We start from the raw sequence: 13,637 nt of genomic DNA on the forward strand, positions 1-13,637 counted from the left end.
TTTATAATTGAGTCGTCCTGTTTGTACACGGGAGCAACAACTTCGATTTATTTCATTTCAGTTCGACAAAAGGAAATTTTATGAACAAATCATATTTCATATACATAGTATATACCTGAAATTCAATGATGCAAATACACAAAACATAGATTCTCATTTGGTTAATTTGCAAAAACAAAAGAAATTAAAATGGAAGAAAACACATATATCAGTCAAGATTGTCAATTATACAAGGAACAAAACAAAATTTCTAGATATAGCTAAGATCCCATTTCTTGTTTTCCAGCATTCATCAAACCTTTGGTGAGCCAAATGGCTGTTTCTCTAGACGAAACCGGTTCTTCACCAAATGGCTTTAGTATGCCTGCAAGTTCATCCAATCTATCCTGCTTTAGTAAACGAGCACATAACTCTAGGAGTGATTCTAGTGCTTCTGCTCTATGCTCGACGTGTGCACATAGCTCAACCTTCCCTTCTTCCTCTGGCAAAGTTGTTAGACCACTACTAGCTCTTGATATCGATTCTTTGTCCTCAGTTTTACCAGGAATTCCCTTGATTTTTTCCAATATCTGAGTTAAATACTCAACAGCAAGTTTTTCAGTCTCATTATGATGATCATATTTATGATATGAGCTTAACATGTTGAAGAAACTTTTTGTTAGTTCAGCATCCTTGAGCTGTTCAATGTAGTTGGAAATGACTTTAAGCCCTTCTTCGGCTTTGGATATTCGTTCTGAACAGCTTGTTGGATCAACCCTTTTAGTCTCAACCTTAGTTTCAAGTGAATCTGAAGAGGATGCTGCCTTGAGTAACGATTTCCTAGGTGTGACTCGAGCAACTCTAGGAAGATCTAATGGTGGTTTTGCCTTTACAACCTTTCTGACATTGGGAGTGTTGGGCTTATTGATGAAGCGAGGTATGTTTGGTTTAGTTTGGTTAGCAGGAACTTCAGATTTCACTGGCAGGTAGATTGGAGATGTTTGGCACTGAGCGAGGTATGGTTGTAAATGAGGATTCCTTAACAACTCTGCAGCCTGTTTATATCAATTGAAATTCTGTTAGTAGCCAAGAAAAATGTACACTAGTTATCAGATAATGTAAGTTTAGTATCACAAGTATGACCATAAGTTATATGCTACTCGGACTCTGGGTACTCATGTAGTCATGTTAGACTCGTGTTTGTGTGCCACGGTCAGAGTGTCAGACTTGGCTGTTTTATGAAAAACTTCCATATTTTCAGTTCAAAATGACATGTATACACATGTCAGGGTGTTGAGGCTCTGACAAGAGCACTTGGGGGTGAATTGAAGAGTCCGAGTAACATAGGTGCCCATAAGGATCCTTACTTACTGTTGGTCTATGTTCCGGGTTCTTCCTCAGCATGGTCTTGATCAAACGTTTCCTGCATAATGGCAATCGATCCAATCTGCAGTGATCAGTAAATATGCTGCAAAATATGCATTGTTTTGCCTCATTTTGATTAAGATCTTACTGAATTTAGCCTTATAGGTCACTTACAGCGTAGGAGAATAGATAGTTGGCAGTGGGGAGATAGTGGACCGGTTAATTTTGTTCACTAGCCCTGCTATATCCTGTTTTTAGTTCAACTGTACTTGGTTAGAGCACATAGTAAGCAGATTTAGATTTAGATTTAGATTTAGATTTAGATTTATAGTAATACATAGTAATACATAGTAAGCAGATTTAGATTTATAGCAAATTACCGGTGCTCGAAATGCAGGTTGATGTGCAGCTATTTCAAACATGCAGCAACCTGCAAAATTTATAACCTTTAACTCATTCATTCACTAATCAGAAACATAGAGGTATCATATATTATACGACGTAATTCCATTATTCCCACCTAAGGACCATATATCAGACTTGTAGCCATAGGGCAATTCAGCAAGAAGTTCAGGACACATGTAGTTTGGACTGCCTACAATCTGCATGTTTTGCAAGTAATCTATCAGTATTATCAGCTAAAATACAATTCCATGTAACCAACATATCTCAAGCAATGCAAGCTGATACCGAAAATGCAAGATCATCTTTGCTAAGCAGTTTTGCAAGGCCAAAGTCACCTGTTATAGTTTTACACCATATTCGGAAAAAGTGTCAGAAACTGAAATAGCTATACAGCAGTAACTTCCACTTTCTTCAGAGTTGTAGCATATCTTACCTAGCCTGATATCTTGATCCTTGGTAAGAAAAATGTTGGAACACTGAAAGCGAAATGTAACAGAAATTAGTTAACTAAAGGGGGTGTTAGGTCCATGCACATATCAGAAAAACACTTTGTCCTCTAATGCAATCAAGAACTTCAAGAGCAAACAAATAACCTTTATATCCCTATGTAACACGCGGTTAGAATGAAGGTAATCCAAGGCTATTAGGAGCTGAGCCAGCCATTTGCAGAGTTTCTGTTCATAAATTTTAGCATAATAAATCTTTGGTTAGGCTGTTGTTTTTTCCTCCCCATCACCTTAGACTTGTTAACTTTTTTTTTTTTTTACCTCCTCAGGAAAATATGTTCCTCTTGACTTCTTAATCGTCTCAGTCCTGAAACATCAGATCAGTCTGAACATCATTTTTCGAGTCCTTAAGTCATAAAAATTGTTGTTCGAACCAAACATTCTATGTTATACTCCGTATGAACATTACATACACAATAATATCCGAAAAATGCAATTTAAACTTACATATCTCCTCCTTCACAGTAGCTTGTCACAATGCACACATAAGACTCCTGTACGCAGATCATATAATTCTTCTTACAATAGCTCATGTTATCGCAATGCTTAAAAATTAATTCACATAAATCATAGAATTTAAGACAAAAATAAGCGAAATTGTTAAAAGCATTATACCTTTTCTACCCATGCATCCTTATATTCCACAACATAAGGGTTGTTCAACTTTGCTATAATACTCATCTACAAAAACATATAAACAGAACATTTCAACCTAAACAACATATATTACAACATCTTTGTAACAAATAACACATGATTTGATCAAAATTCGAACCTCTTGGTGTGCAGTTCGCTTGAATCTCTCAGTCTGCTTGGCTAATTTAATCTTTTTCAACACATATCTACAACAAAAATCCAAGAGAATATAATATAATCATCAAAATTTTGTTTTTTCATATGTAACATAAAAATTCAGACAAACTTATATAAAAATGCAGAGAAATAAAATAAATCTTACTTTTTCTTAGTATCAAATTTATTGAGAACAAGATATGCTGTACCAAAAGCTCCTCTACCAATCTGCTCAATTATTTCATACTGTTCCATCTTTGATACAACTACTCTTTCAACATCATCACTCATATTCTCCATTGTTCAGATCACAACTCTTCAATTTGTCAGAAAAAATAAAAGTAACATCAAATAAATATACCTTATATTATAAGGCTGCTACAACCATAATTATAAATATAAAATTTTTGAATCAAAATAAATATAAAAATTATCACAATGAATATGTGGGTGGAGCAGAGGATTTATTATGAGGTTGGTTCATGAGAGAAACATGAGCAAGTGTATATTACATAAATATTATGAATAAAAAATATTGGATAAAATAGTTGTACATACATAGGAAACAAGAAAAGATATTTAATTTCATAAATTAAGAGCATAAAAGAAGGGAAAATTATACTTACATTACATTAATCATGAGAAGAAATGCATAAAAATGTAAATAATTAGTGATCAATTATTGTAAGAGAAAAGGGAATTAAGAGAGGATTGATTTGAAGCAAAAGCAAAGTAGTAGAAGTGTTTGAGCAAAAAGGAAGTGTATGTATGTGTGGCATATAATGTTAAAGGTGTGTGACAAAAGGTTAAAATAAGGTAAAGAGGAGAAACTTTGCTTGCATACCCAGATACATGGAGGGATAAATCATTATACCCCAAGTGGTTGATGTGTCATCATCCTTCAACAGAACACACCTTGATGTATATTGGACTTTTTGGTAGATATAAATTTCCGGGGTTATCACTAATGATAATACTCGTAATGTCTGGAAAAAGTTGTCACTAACCGGTCTTTTCACATAATAAGTTCGATGATTTAGAAATTTTAATCTATGGGAGTTCATGTCACACCTTAGTATGGCCTGGTACAACTATTAGAGTGAAATAATTATTTCAGTACAAGTCTCAATTATTCTAGATAGTGATTACTTTAATTGATTTATTTTGTTTAGGTGACTAGTGTAGAATTGATGAAACAATCTACTTTAGAAAAAGAAAAGAAAAAAAATCACTATATTATTGGTAGCTAAAGATGAATATTTTACCATGTATCCTTCATTATTCTTAACAAATTTTACCTCTCGAAGGCAATTAGTAAATGACCATATAAATTACGGAGTATATTCGTAGTTGTTTTCTATATACAATCAATTATACTTTGTGCATGATACATCTAAAGTTACTCGGTATTTCTTTCTATTGTTTATCGTGCAATCCTATTTACTACTCTAGTAATTTTTTTAGTGATTTTTTCAAGGAGAAGGGTGAAAATTTAAGAATGAAAGTGAAAATTTATTTTTGAGGGTACAATAATATCATGTAAAAGGGTGTCCTAATATAGAAGTACGGCTTATTTTGTGCATAAGTGTATCACAGTTAGGTAGTGATGGAGCCTGGCTGGTGCATTCATTATCAACATTTGATGCACGAGCATAAGTTTACCAACTTTCTGATTTCTTTTAATTTACAATTCAATTTCTTTTGCCATATATTTGGATGATTTAATTTTAGGATTATTTTTGTTAGCAACTACTTCTACGACCATCCTTAAAGAGTAGAAGTACTAGTAGTACTGTTGTAGTAGTAGTGTATATAAATGGATAACAACTTAATTTTGTCTACATGCAAGTAATTACTTTTTTCTTTTCTTTTAGGCATTTTCACCTTATTTTTTACTACATAATATTTTGAAAAATCTTCCTATAAATAGAAAATTAATAAAGGAAGAAGAGTTTTTTTTTTTTTTTTTTTTTTTTTTTTTTGAAAAAGGAATAAGAGTATATATAGGTAACTCTTTTTAATTATTGGAATCATTGTCTATGCTACTTTCATTTTAATTAATCTGAAAAATTGATCATTGATTTAAGCGAAATTTTCACTTCATTGCCTTAAGGTTTAGTGATACAATGAAATTTCATCCTGTCATTAATCCAAAGTCATCCCCGAGTCTTTACATGATAGACCACCAGGTGTCTAGGGTCCCAAATAACCTTTATGCATCTCCTATCATTACTCAAGTTTTCAACACCAAGTCCTTATAATTTTTAAAAACAGTTCGATTTTGTATATTATAGCTTTCAATTTTGCCTCTCAAAAGTATTTTCAATTCGGACTAAGGATGTGGAGTTGGCTTGATGGTAGCACTCCCATCTCGTAACCTCAAGGTTACGGGATCGATCCTTACCCCCAGCATATGCTGGAATTTCCCCCGCCCCCCGTTGTACCCGCCCTTGTGGCTCATATGAATCAAAAAAACAAAGAATCATTGAAAGTTGAGAGTCTTGGACTGTAGGAACATTAATAAAGTCCATATTGGGCCACATGCCAGATCTCCGGCCCAATATTAGAGTGGGGGTGGGACAACCTTTGCAAACATATGGTTGCTTCAACTGTTTAAAGTAATGTTGAGATGTTAAGTACGATTAAGCACTAAAACACCAGGGTGTCATAGATGATGAAAATACTTCTAACTACTCCAATTAATTGTTTAATTGGATGACATATTGACATGGGACATGACCAATTAACAATTTAACACAAAAGCATGCATGAAGAATGCTCAATTACATGAGAATTTTAGTCAGATGTTATTACTACTACAAGTATTAAACTATTGATACATGGTGATTGGTGAGTATTGTATAACATTGATATTGTATAACACTCAAATTTCTTCAATTATAAATAATTCTCAAATAAATAATTTTGGTTATATTTTGTTCACCTTATTTGCAATTAGGTTTTGATAAGGATTTACAATTGAATAAGTTGTAACTAGGTCTAAGAAGCTGAGAAAATTTCAGATAGATTATAATACGCGTTAGTCAGATAAATTGAACATAACCTAATACGAGTAACAAAAAAATTTACAAAAGTCTCATGTACCATCATCATTTATTCATTTATTTATTTATTTATTTATTTTACTACTATGGCTCCTTATACAAAAACAAAAAATAATTAAAAAAAAAAAAGTCTTACCTTGTTAACAAGAAAATTCTTTTCTCATTTATACAACTTCATTTAAATATGTAGGAGTTGGACCACCTAATCAAACCATCTCTTTCCTTTCTTCCACATAATCTCTCCTGATTCTCCCTCAAAAATTGGGTTGCCTTTTTCTGATTCACTATTTCACCCCTTATATACTTCCCCTTTTCATTTCCCTCTTATTATCGGAAAGGGGTTCTGGGTTTAAGCTGAACTGCTGAACATCCAATTTCTCCTCAAAATTGAAACCCCACTTCTTAATTTCTCTTAAATCTGAGTAATTTTCAAGGGTTTTTGAAATTTATTCAGGAAACCAAGAATTTAGTATCTGGGTGTTTTTGGGTTTTGGATTTTGACCGTTGGATTTAAGGATTGCTGCCATTGTTGTTGCTTCTGATTGAGCTATGGATTCTCAAGTCTTAGTTGCTCTTGCGCTCTCACTTGTTGGGGGGTTGAGCACATCCTTAGGTATGAATTTTCAATTTTGACTCAATTTTTATAATGTTATTATGTCTCCATTTCTTATTAATTGTAACTGCTTATTCTTAAATTCATGCTGTTATAATGTTGATTTGTTACATTCTATGAATAATGTAGTTGATTTTTGGGAATTATAGTGTAATGTTTGAGGAATTTGGTTATTCAAGAACGTGGGTGTTAATAAAATAGAGCTATTCTTGTTCTCCTAATTGTAAGATTGATTTCGGTAAAGAGTAAATGGTTGGTGTAATGGGTTTTGTAAATTGCAGCTTTTTGTTAGTCAAAGGGGGTTTCTTTTTGGGGGCTGAAGGATTGGGGCGGGGCGGGGGAGGAGAAGAAAAGTATATGATTGATTAATGTCTTTAACCATTTCGTTATGGCAATGGTATTGGTGTCACAATAGGGATTCTATATACTGTTAAGGAAGACAATCATATACTAATGTATTAGTCCTAGTGACTTTTGTTACAGAGATAATTTTGACAATGTGATCATAATAGTGTTGCACTTACAATTGGTAAGCTTAACATAAATTACTGCAATGTTAAAATGGTGATGAATTTGAAAAATGTGACTAGTTGGGTTGTGAACTTGTGGAGCTTAAATGAGAGGTGTTTCATCATGAAACATATCTAATCAATGTTTCCCTTTGTATGTTAGACAGTTAGAAAGTTAACTTTCTGCATAATGGTTTCATACTAATTTCGGGTAGATGTTCTGACCCTTAAGATGTATTTACGCCAATCTTTCAGCTGTTTTGGAGTTTGTTGAAATCCATTTTGTTCCAACTTCCAAGTACTTCTAATTTTGTGGTTCCATAGAGCTGCAATGAGTGGTGCAGGGTATTACTCATGTATAGATTACAGCTTTATTTGGTTCTGGTTCTTAAACCTCCTTGACCCCTTTTCATCTACTAAATCTACTTTGTTTACATCACACCTTCGCTTGTTTGAACTGAGGATCGTGATCTTTTATATTTTCTACCTTGTCGTGCAATATCTTAATGATGGATAATGATCCTGATTCTAGAATAGTTTATGAGAGAAAACTTACTTTGCTATATGGGGTGTCAAACAGGTGCACTTTTTGTAGTCCTAAGTGACGCACCAAACTTGAAGATGCTTGGGCTCTTACAGGTGCATAACTTTGTTATCTGTTATGCAACATAGTTTAAAGATCTAGGTTACTGGATTCTGGCTACTTTTAGTCTTTGCAGCTTGTGGCCCTAACTTTTGGGTACAATAGCATGCGAAGAACATGCCTCTTGGACTGTGTGTGTAATGGAATTCTGCATGTCAAGGAAGATATTGTTAGATTTGCTTCACTGCTAAACAGGATAAGAATTCCTAAAGTTTTTGTTAAATCATGTAGGGCTTCGCTGCAGGCCTTATGCTTAGCATATCATTTCTAGATCTGGCTCACAATGCCATAAACTCTATTGGCTTCTTGAAAGGGAATTTATGGGTAAGCTACCTTCATTCATTTCTTTTTGTTGAGAAAGATTGGGGAGATGATTTCCCCGTTCACTGTTTGAGAGTAGTCACTTTGTGCAGTTGTCTGTAGTTCTTTGCAGGTGTCATTTTCTTTGCAATTATTGCCAACTTCATCCCAGAACCAACACTTGCTCCTACTCCAAGTGTTAAAAGCAAAAAGGTTAATTTGGTTTTAAACTGTAACTTATGGCATTTGCTTGATTTTTTCTGTTTTTTGTAATAAGCATTGAGACTTTCAAGCTGGACCAACCTCCTAAAAGTTTGTTGATATTCTTCTGGAGGTTAGCGGGAAAACGGAGAAGAAAAAGGAAAGGACTTAATGAAGAAGCATCGGCGACAAGTCATGTACAGTGGCATAATAACAGCCATAGGTCTGTTCACTTGTAGGCTGTTATCTTTTCTTTCTAGTTCTCATGGAGCATGTCATTACAGCTGTTCTTAGTGATTAGTTGCTAGCTAACTCTAGATTGTTGATTAATAGTATACTCTAAATAGACTTGTTGCATTTCTTTTTTTCATTGTGTTTGTATTTTCAAGAGTAGATGATGAGAAAGGTTAGATATAACTACAGAAGCTTATCATAATGCTAGCTATGATGTTATTTCCTTCTGGTAAGGACCAGGAAGGGTTCCCCTAGCTATGATGCTCACCATTGCATCATTTGTGTATGTAGTTCAATCCAGATTCTAATTGATCGATGGCACCTTGACTTTCCTGTAATATTTGTGGCCTTGGAATATGCCTAAATTTGAACTTATGAGAAGTTAATTCTTCATTTCTCAGGTATCAGCTTGCACAATTTCCCTGAGGGAATGGCAGTTTTTCTTGGATCCATGAAGGTACAATTAGATACATGCATTTATATATATTTGTTTCTTTTTTGAGTTTTTCCAATGCTAGGCCTAACTTTTATGGCTTATAAGCTTTAACTATAAGCGAGCACTTGGTTTCATCATTTTTTGTTTCTCTGTAAAAGGAAATGTAAATTTAAATTTTTCTATGAAAACAATTATAACCAATATTTGCTTAAAAAATTGTCTTTACACAAGGTGGAAATTTTACTAACCAGTGCTATAATTGTCAATAAGAGAAAGTCTACATAACCAGCTAAATCATACAAATATCTATTAATATCTGCCAAATCCTCACCCGAGAAACAAAAACATCTACTTCGTATAATCTTGCCATTGGTGAGACAAGAATCTCAAGAGGGGTGGGGGGGTATCAATTTTCACAGGTGGGGAGACTAATTTTGTTGCAAACATTATTGCCCTTAATATGTACTCATACTATTGAAATTTGAGTCAGTTGAAACACCTAAAATGTACTCATATTATTGGAACCAATCGAGACCCTGGTAAAATGTTGCCATTGATATTAATTTTGGAGAGAAGGGAAAGAAAGGGAAGGTAAAGGGAAAGAAGAGAGGGGAAGTGAAGATCTTGCTTTCATTTCCATCTATGGAAGGATTGTATCATGTATAAGGAAAATGGATTCATCTTATACCCTTCTCTCCCTTTCCCCAGCTTAATATCCAAAATACTGGTCTCCTCTGAGGTAAATATGTAAAGATGGTAGAACAATATCAACTGGGGATCCTGGAAAAACAAGGTTTTGCTTTGCAATTGAGACTTGACCCAGTCTTTTGGCATGGAAATAGATTTTGATCTAATCTCATAATTTTATCTTTGAACTCCATTTTTGTGTTTCTCGGCTTTGTTTTTCCAAGGAGGGGACTGCTAATTGAAGCTTCCCTATTTTTGAGGCTTGTTTGAAATTTCCTTCCACTTTCAATTTTAGACATGTAGTTCAACCTCATTTTGGTTGACAAGATTATGTTGCTTTTCTTTTCCTTCTGTAGAAGACCTGTGAATTATGACCTTCATAACATAACAAACTAACAATTATATTCATCTTATGCTGTATGTAATCTATTTGCGTCTCAGTCTCCAGGATTGAACATGTGACTTTTGTAGTTGATAGGAATGGAAGAATGTCTATTTGCTGTACTCCATATTGCTGCTTGTACCTCTCCTTCCACTTTTATTTGTTTGCTTTTCTCATCTCTTTCTCCCTATCCGTCTTTGTCTTTTAGCGAATTGGTGTGTTGGTAGGCAGGAAAGGTGGAGTGCGTTTTGTCGAATTTGGTTGCTTCTTTTCTTGATGTATTGCTGTGAAACTTGAGATTCAACTTACAGCATGGTCCTCTAAATCATTGCCACTTGCAGAAATTAATTATAATGACCTTTGTTATTCTGTTTTCTGCTTGCTCTTTTTGCTCTATATTTGTGAATGCTGCTGGGCTTTCAGTGTGAAGAGACACCTACCTACATGCTCCAGTTATTACCCTAAATCTTGTCTCTCTCTTTTTTTTTTTCATTTCCAGGGCCTTCGGGTGGGTCTTAATTTAGCTTTGGCTATTGCTCTGCACAACATTCCCGAGGTATAATTGCCCACCCTCTCAAATGATGAGAGTACCTTTCTAATACATATTTTGATTGTGCATATGCAAATGCAAGAGTAAAGGTATCTGATACATGCATAAACTAAATAATTATGTCTTATATTCATTAACAGGGTGTCGCTGTTGCTCTTCCAGTTTACTTTGCAACACAAAGGTAAGAAATTATTAAAATAACTTCCCAGATAGTTGTTTAGGTGATATCGCTGTTGTGAATGTGGCATGTAGAAGTTTTTGTGGCTTTATTAGTGTGCATCACTTTATTGGAAAAAGAGCACATTTTTGTTAAAGATACACCTCCCTTAGCTCTCTTTCTCTCGCTACACACATACAGGCACAAATAAGGTAATCCACATGTATAAAATGCATCTCCCTATAGCCTATAAGTTAAAGGGGTCAAATGACCTGGACTGATTGTTAGGTATTTAGGTGTGCAAGGTAATTTGGTCAATCAAGTGAACCAACTTGCCATCTCACACAATTCAAGAGAGTACCAACTTCAATTTATAACAAGCTCATTCTAAACATCCAAACTTATTAGAGATTTTGAGTTGTTGCTTAGTGGAGATTATGCTGTTCTCAGTGATTGCTTGTTCTTGTGCCACAAACTATATTTCTGCTGTCATAAGATGCTATTTTGTTTTAGAATTACCTCATTTAGTTTGTTAATGCATTGCAGCAAGTGGCAAGCATTTAAGATAGCATCACTCTCTGGTTTGGCGGAGCCCTTGGGTGTTATACTTGTAGGTATGATCATATGGAACAAATTAAACTAAATACTAGGCGTATCCCAATCTGGGTATTACTTTCTGTTGTGTTATTTCATTAATCTTATATGAATAATATAGTTCAGATTTTGTTTGATGCAGCATACCTATTCCCGACCAGTTTAAATCCCGAGATTCTTGATGGCCTTCTGGGATCAGGTACATACTTGCATCAAAGTTCTTAAAAATGGTTGGCCATTTATCTAACATTTCTTTGATGAATATTTGGGTTTTGGCAGTTGGTGGAGTGATGGCTTTCCTCACCTTACATGAGATGTTGCCTCTGGCGTTTGATTATGCTGGCCAGAAACAAGCTGTGAAGGCTGTTTTCTTTGGCATGGCTTTTATGTCAGCAAGGTAAGTAATATCATGTGACTTATGTGAGTGAGTTTATATAAAATATTTCAATTGATGATTAGAAGAAGAAATGGTCTAGGCTTCGTGTCATATATGCTCCTTTTACTTGTGTAATTCCATCTTTCTGTCCCAGAACCAAAAGAGAGGACGACTAGGGGAGGACAGACTGATATGGATTTATTAAGATCTGTGGGTTTAGCTTGATTCCTTCTTCAGAATCTTGCACATAGGAAACCTAAAGTGATAGATTATGGAAATAGAATAACAAACTGCTAATAGAAAATTTCTATTGCTTCATTTTACATGACTAGTGAATGCCCAAGGTAAGAGGTAATACATCTCCCTACCTAGCATGTGTATATAATTTACAAAGTATGTTCATTTCCACTCATTAAAATTGAGAGATTTAGGGTGTGACTGAGTAATATTGGACATCTACATGTGACCTCATATGTGATATGGCACAAACTTCTCTGTAACATTTAGTTAGTTTCATTATGTCGTACAAAACGGATTGTTGGATTCGTAGGTCGAGTTACTGGGTGGGATTTTGAGTGTCTCAAATTCTGAGTTTTCTGGTATTTGAATAGTTAATAGGTTGAGTACTAGATTTTAGATAACCCTGGGGTGCTTCCTCAAGCTTCAACCCCTGGTCAGGTGGTCATACGACCTTTTCTACACCCTCCTGACAATTGAAGATTACTAATACCTGATGTCACTGGCATTATTTATGCGTGTTTTTTTAGGCTTGTGTCCATAGCTTTGCAAATGAATGCTTTGCCTGCTGTTCTTGTTGCACTTCATCCGTGCTATTTCTGAATTTTGTTGGTTTGCTGTTCGCAGTCTGTATTTTCTAGAAATTAGCCTCCCGGCAGAGATGAGTTTATAACTGAAGCATTCGTTTGGTTTGGTGATAACATAGCAATGGATGTATATCACTCTGCATCACTCTCTCTTATCAGTCTGACTTCCATCACCCTGTCTTCGCTAACATAGATAAATTACATGAAGTGAAGCCTGCAACCTTTAGGATGGACTGGAAGTGTATTCAATGTAAACTTGAAAGAAAAAGTGATGTGCATAATTATGTTAGGTTGTAACCATAAATAATTGGATCACTTCTGCATCTTCAAAGTTAAATCCATTTGGTATCTCTGTCTGATTTTTGGTGTTCTGATGCCCGATCATAAACTTTGGCTACACCATATATACAGAAGGATAGCTCTGATACATCCTCATATTCAATTCAATTCAAAAGGTATCACTGCTTTTGACGCTCAAACTACTATTTTTATGTAAAGTCTAAATATTTATGTATGCAAAGTATGCACAAATATTCCGTGCATTAATACAGATACATACTGATAATGGTATTATTAACGATTAAAGTTTGACAATCGAAGATTATTATTAACCCCATAATGAAATGGAAGGAATAGGGTAGGGAAGTTGATGATGATGCATCAAACGCGTATTATAATAATAGTTAATTAGCAAAAGTCTACTTAAAGGTAAGGTATAGATAAATCAAGTTAAAGATGATTCAGTGAAATTTACTCAAGTGAAATGATTTGAGGAAAGCGAATCCTACAAAGAGATTCACAACTAAAGTTGTCTGGCTCTTTATCTTCTAATGTACTATTGTAAAAACTTCGACGAATGATAACTTGGAAATTATGCTAGCCAAAAAGAGGTAGACAAGAAAAGTTTTTCAGCTATTTTACTGAAAGTAGAATGCACAGGAATTTAAAAATGCAAAAAAAGTTTTCCCAAAGGTGAAAATTCATATAATTTTTTATATTTACCTTTAAATTTATTTTAT

The 13,637-nt window shown here is 34.4% G+C and overlaps 2 protein-coding genes across 2 annotated transcripts; one reads left to right on the forward strand and one right to left on the reverse strand.

Annotated features, from left to right (window-relative positions):
• Window positions 1-81: 81 nt before the first annotated feature.
• Window positions 82-3,832, reverse strand: LOC145604890 (serine/threonine-protein kinase Nek6-like). The gene is made up of 14 exons (XM_081660875.1): window positions 3,674-3,832; window positions 3,214-3,363; window positions 3,031-3,097; window positions 2,871-2,936; window positions 2,703-2,749; window positions 2,517-2,562; window positions 2,343-2,423; window positions 2,183-2,225; window positions 2,035-2,084; window positions 1,865-1,946; window positions 1,725-1,774; window positions 1,519-1,592; window positions 1,351-1,402; window positions 82-1,034 (listed from the first exon to the last, which is right to left on the reverse strand). Exons 2-14 carry the CDS (start codon window positions 3,345-3,347, stop codon window positions 261-263), a joined length of 1,566 nt encoding a protein of 521 aa, XP_081517001.1. The 5' UTR covers window positions 3,348-3,363; window positions 3,674-3,832; the 3' UTR covers window positions 82-260.
• A 2,522-nt stretch (window positions 3,833-6,354) lies between these two features.
• On the forward strand, window positions 6,355-12,966 carry LOC145605036 (zinc transporter ZTP29). Its single transcript, XM_081661046.1, has 12 exons — window positions 6,355-6,725; window positions 7,815-7,873; window positions 8,109-8,201; window positions 8,301-8,390; window positions 8,517-8,601; window positions 9,014-9,069; window positions 10,617-10,673; window positions 10,808-10,848; window positions 11,371-11,438; window positions 11,561-11,617; window positions 11,698-11,815; window positions 12,659-12,966. Exons 1-12 carry the CDS (start codon window positions 6,662-6,664, stop codon window positions 12,702-12,704), a joined length of 834 nt encoding a protein of 277 aa, XP_081517172.1. The 5' UTR covers window positions 6,355-6,661; the 3' UTR covers window positions 12,705-12,966.
• The last annotated feature ends 671 nt before the right edge of the window (window positions 12,967-13,637 follow it).

Source organism: Chenopodium album, chromosome 22 (genome assembly GCF_948465745.1).
Source record: "Chenopodium album chromosome 22, dcCheAlbu1.1, whole genome shotgun sequence".
NCBI lineage: Eukaryota > Viridiplantae > Streptophyta > Magnoliopsida > Caryophyllales > Amaranthaceae > Chenopodium > Chenopodium album.

Bases quoted from the DNA above. Each gene is read 5' to 3' on its own strand.
- LOC145604890 (XM_081660875.1), bottom strand. From the start codon at position 3,347: ATGGAGAATATGAGTGATGATGTTGAAAGAGTAGTTGTATCAAAGATG. The intron at 2,937-3,030 runs GTTCGAATTTTG...ATGTTTTTGTAG, and splicing joins AGCGAACTGCACACCAAGAG to ATGAGTATTATAGCAAAGTT. The intron at 1,947-2,034 runs GTATCAGCTTGC...CAAAACATGCAG, and splicing joins AAGATGATCTTGCATTTTCG to ATTGTAGGCAGTCCAAACTA.
- LOC145605036 (XM_081661046.1), top strand. From the start codon at position 6,662: ATGGATTCTCAAGTCTTAGTTGCTCTTGCGCTCTCACTTGTTGGGGGG. The intron at 8,602-9,013 runs GTCTGTTCACTT...TTCATTTCTCAG, and splicing joins TGGCATAATAACAGCCATAG to GTATCAGCTTGCACAATTTC. The intron at 11,816-12,658 runs GTAAGTAATATC...TGCTGTTCGCAG, and splicing joins ATGGCTTTTATGTCAGCAAG to TCTGTATTTTCTAGAAATTA.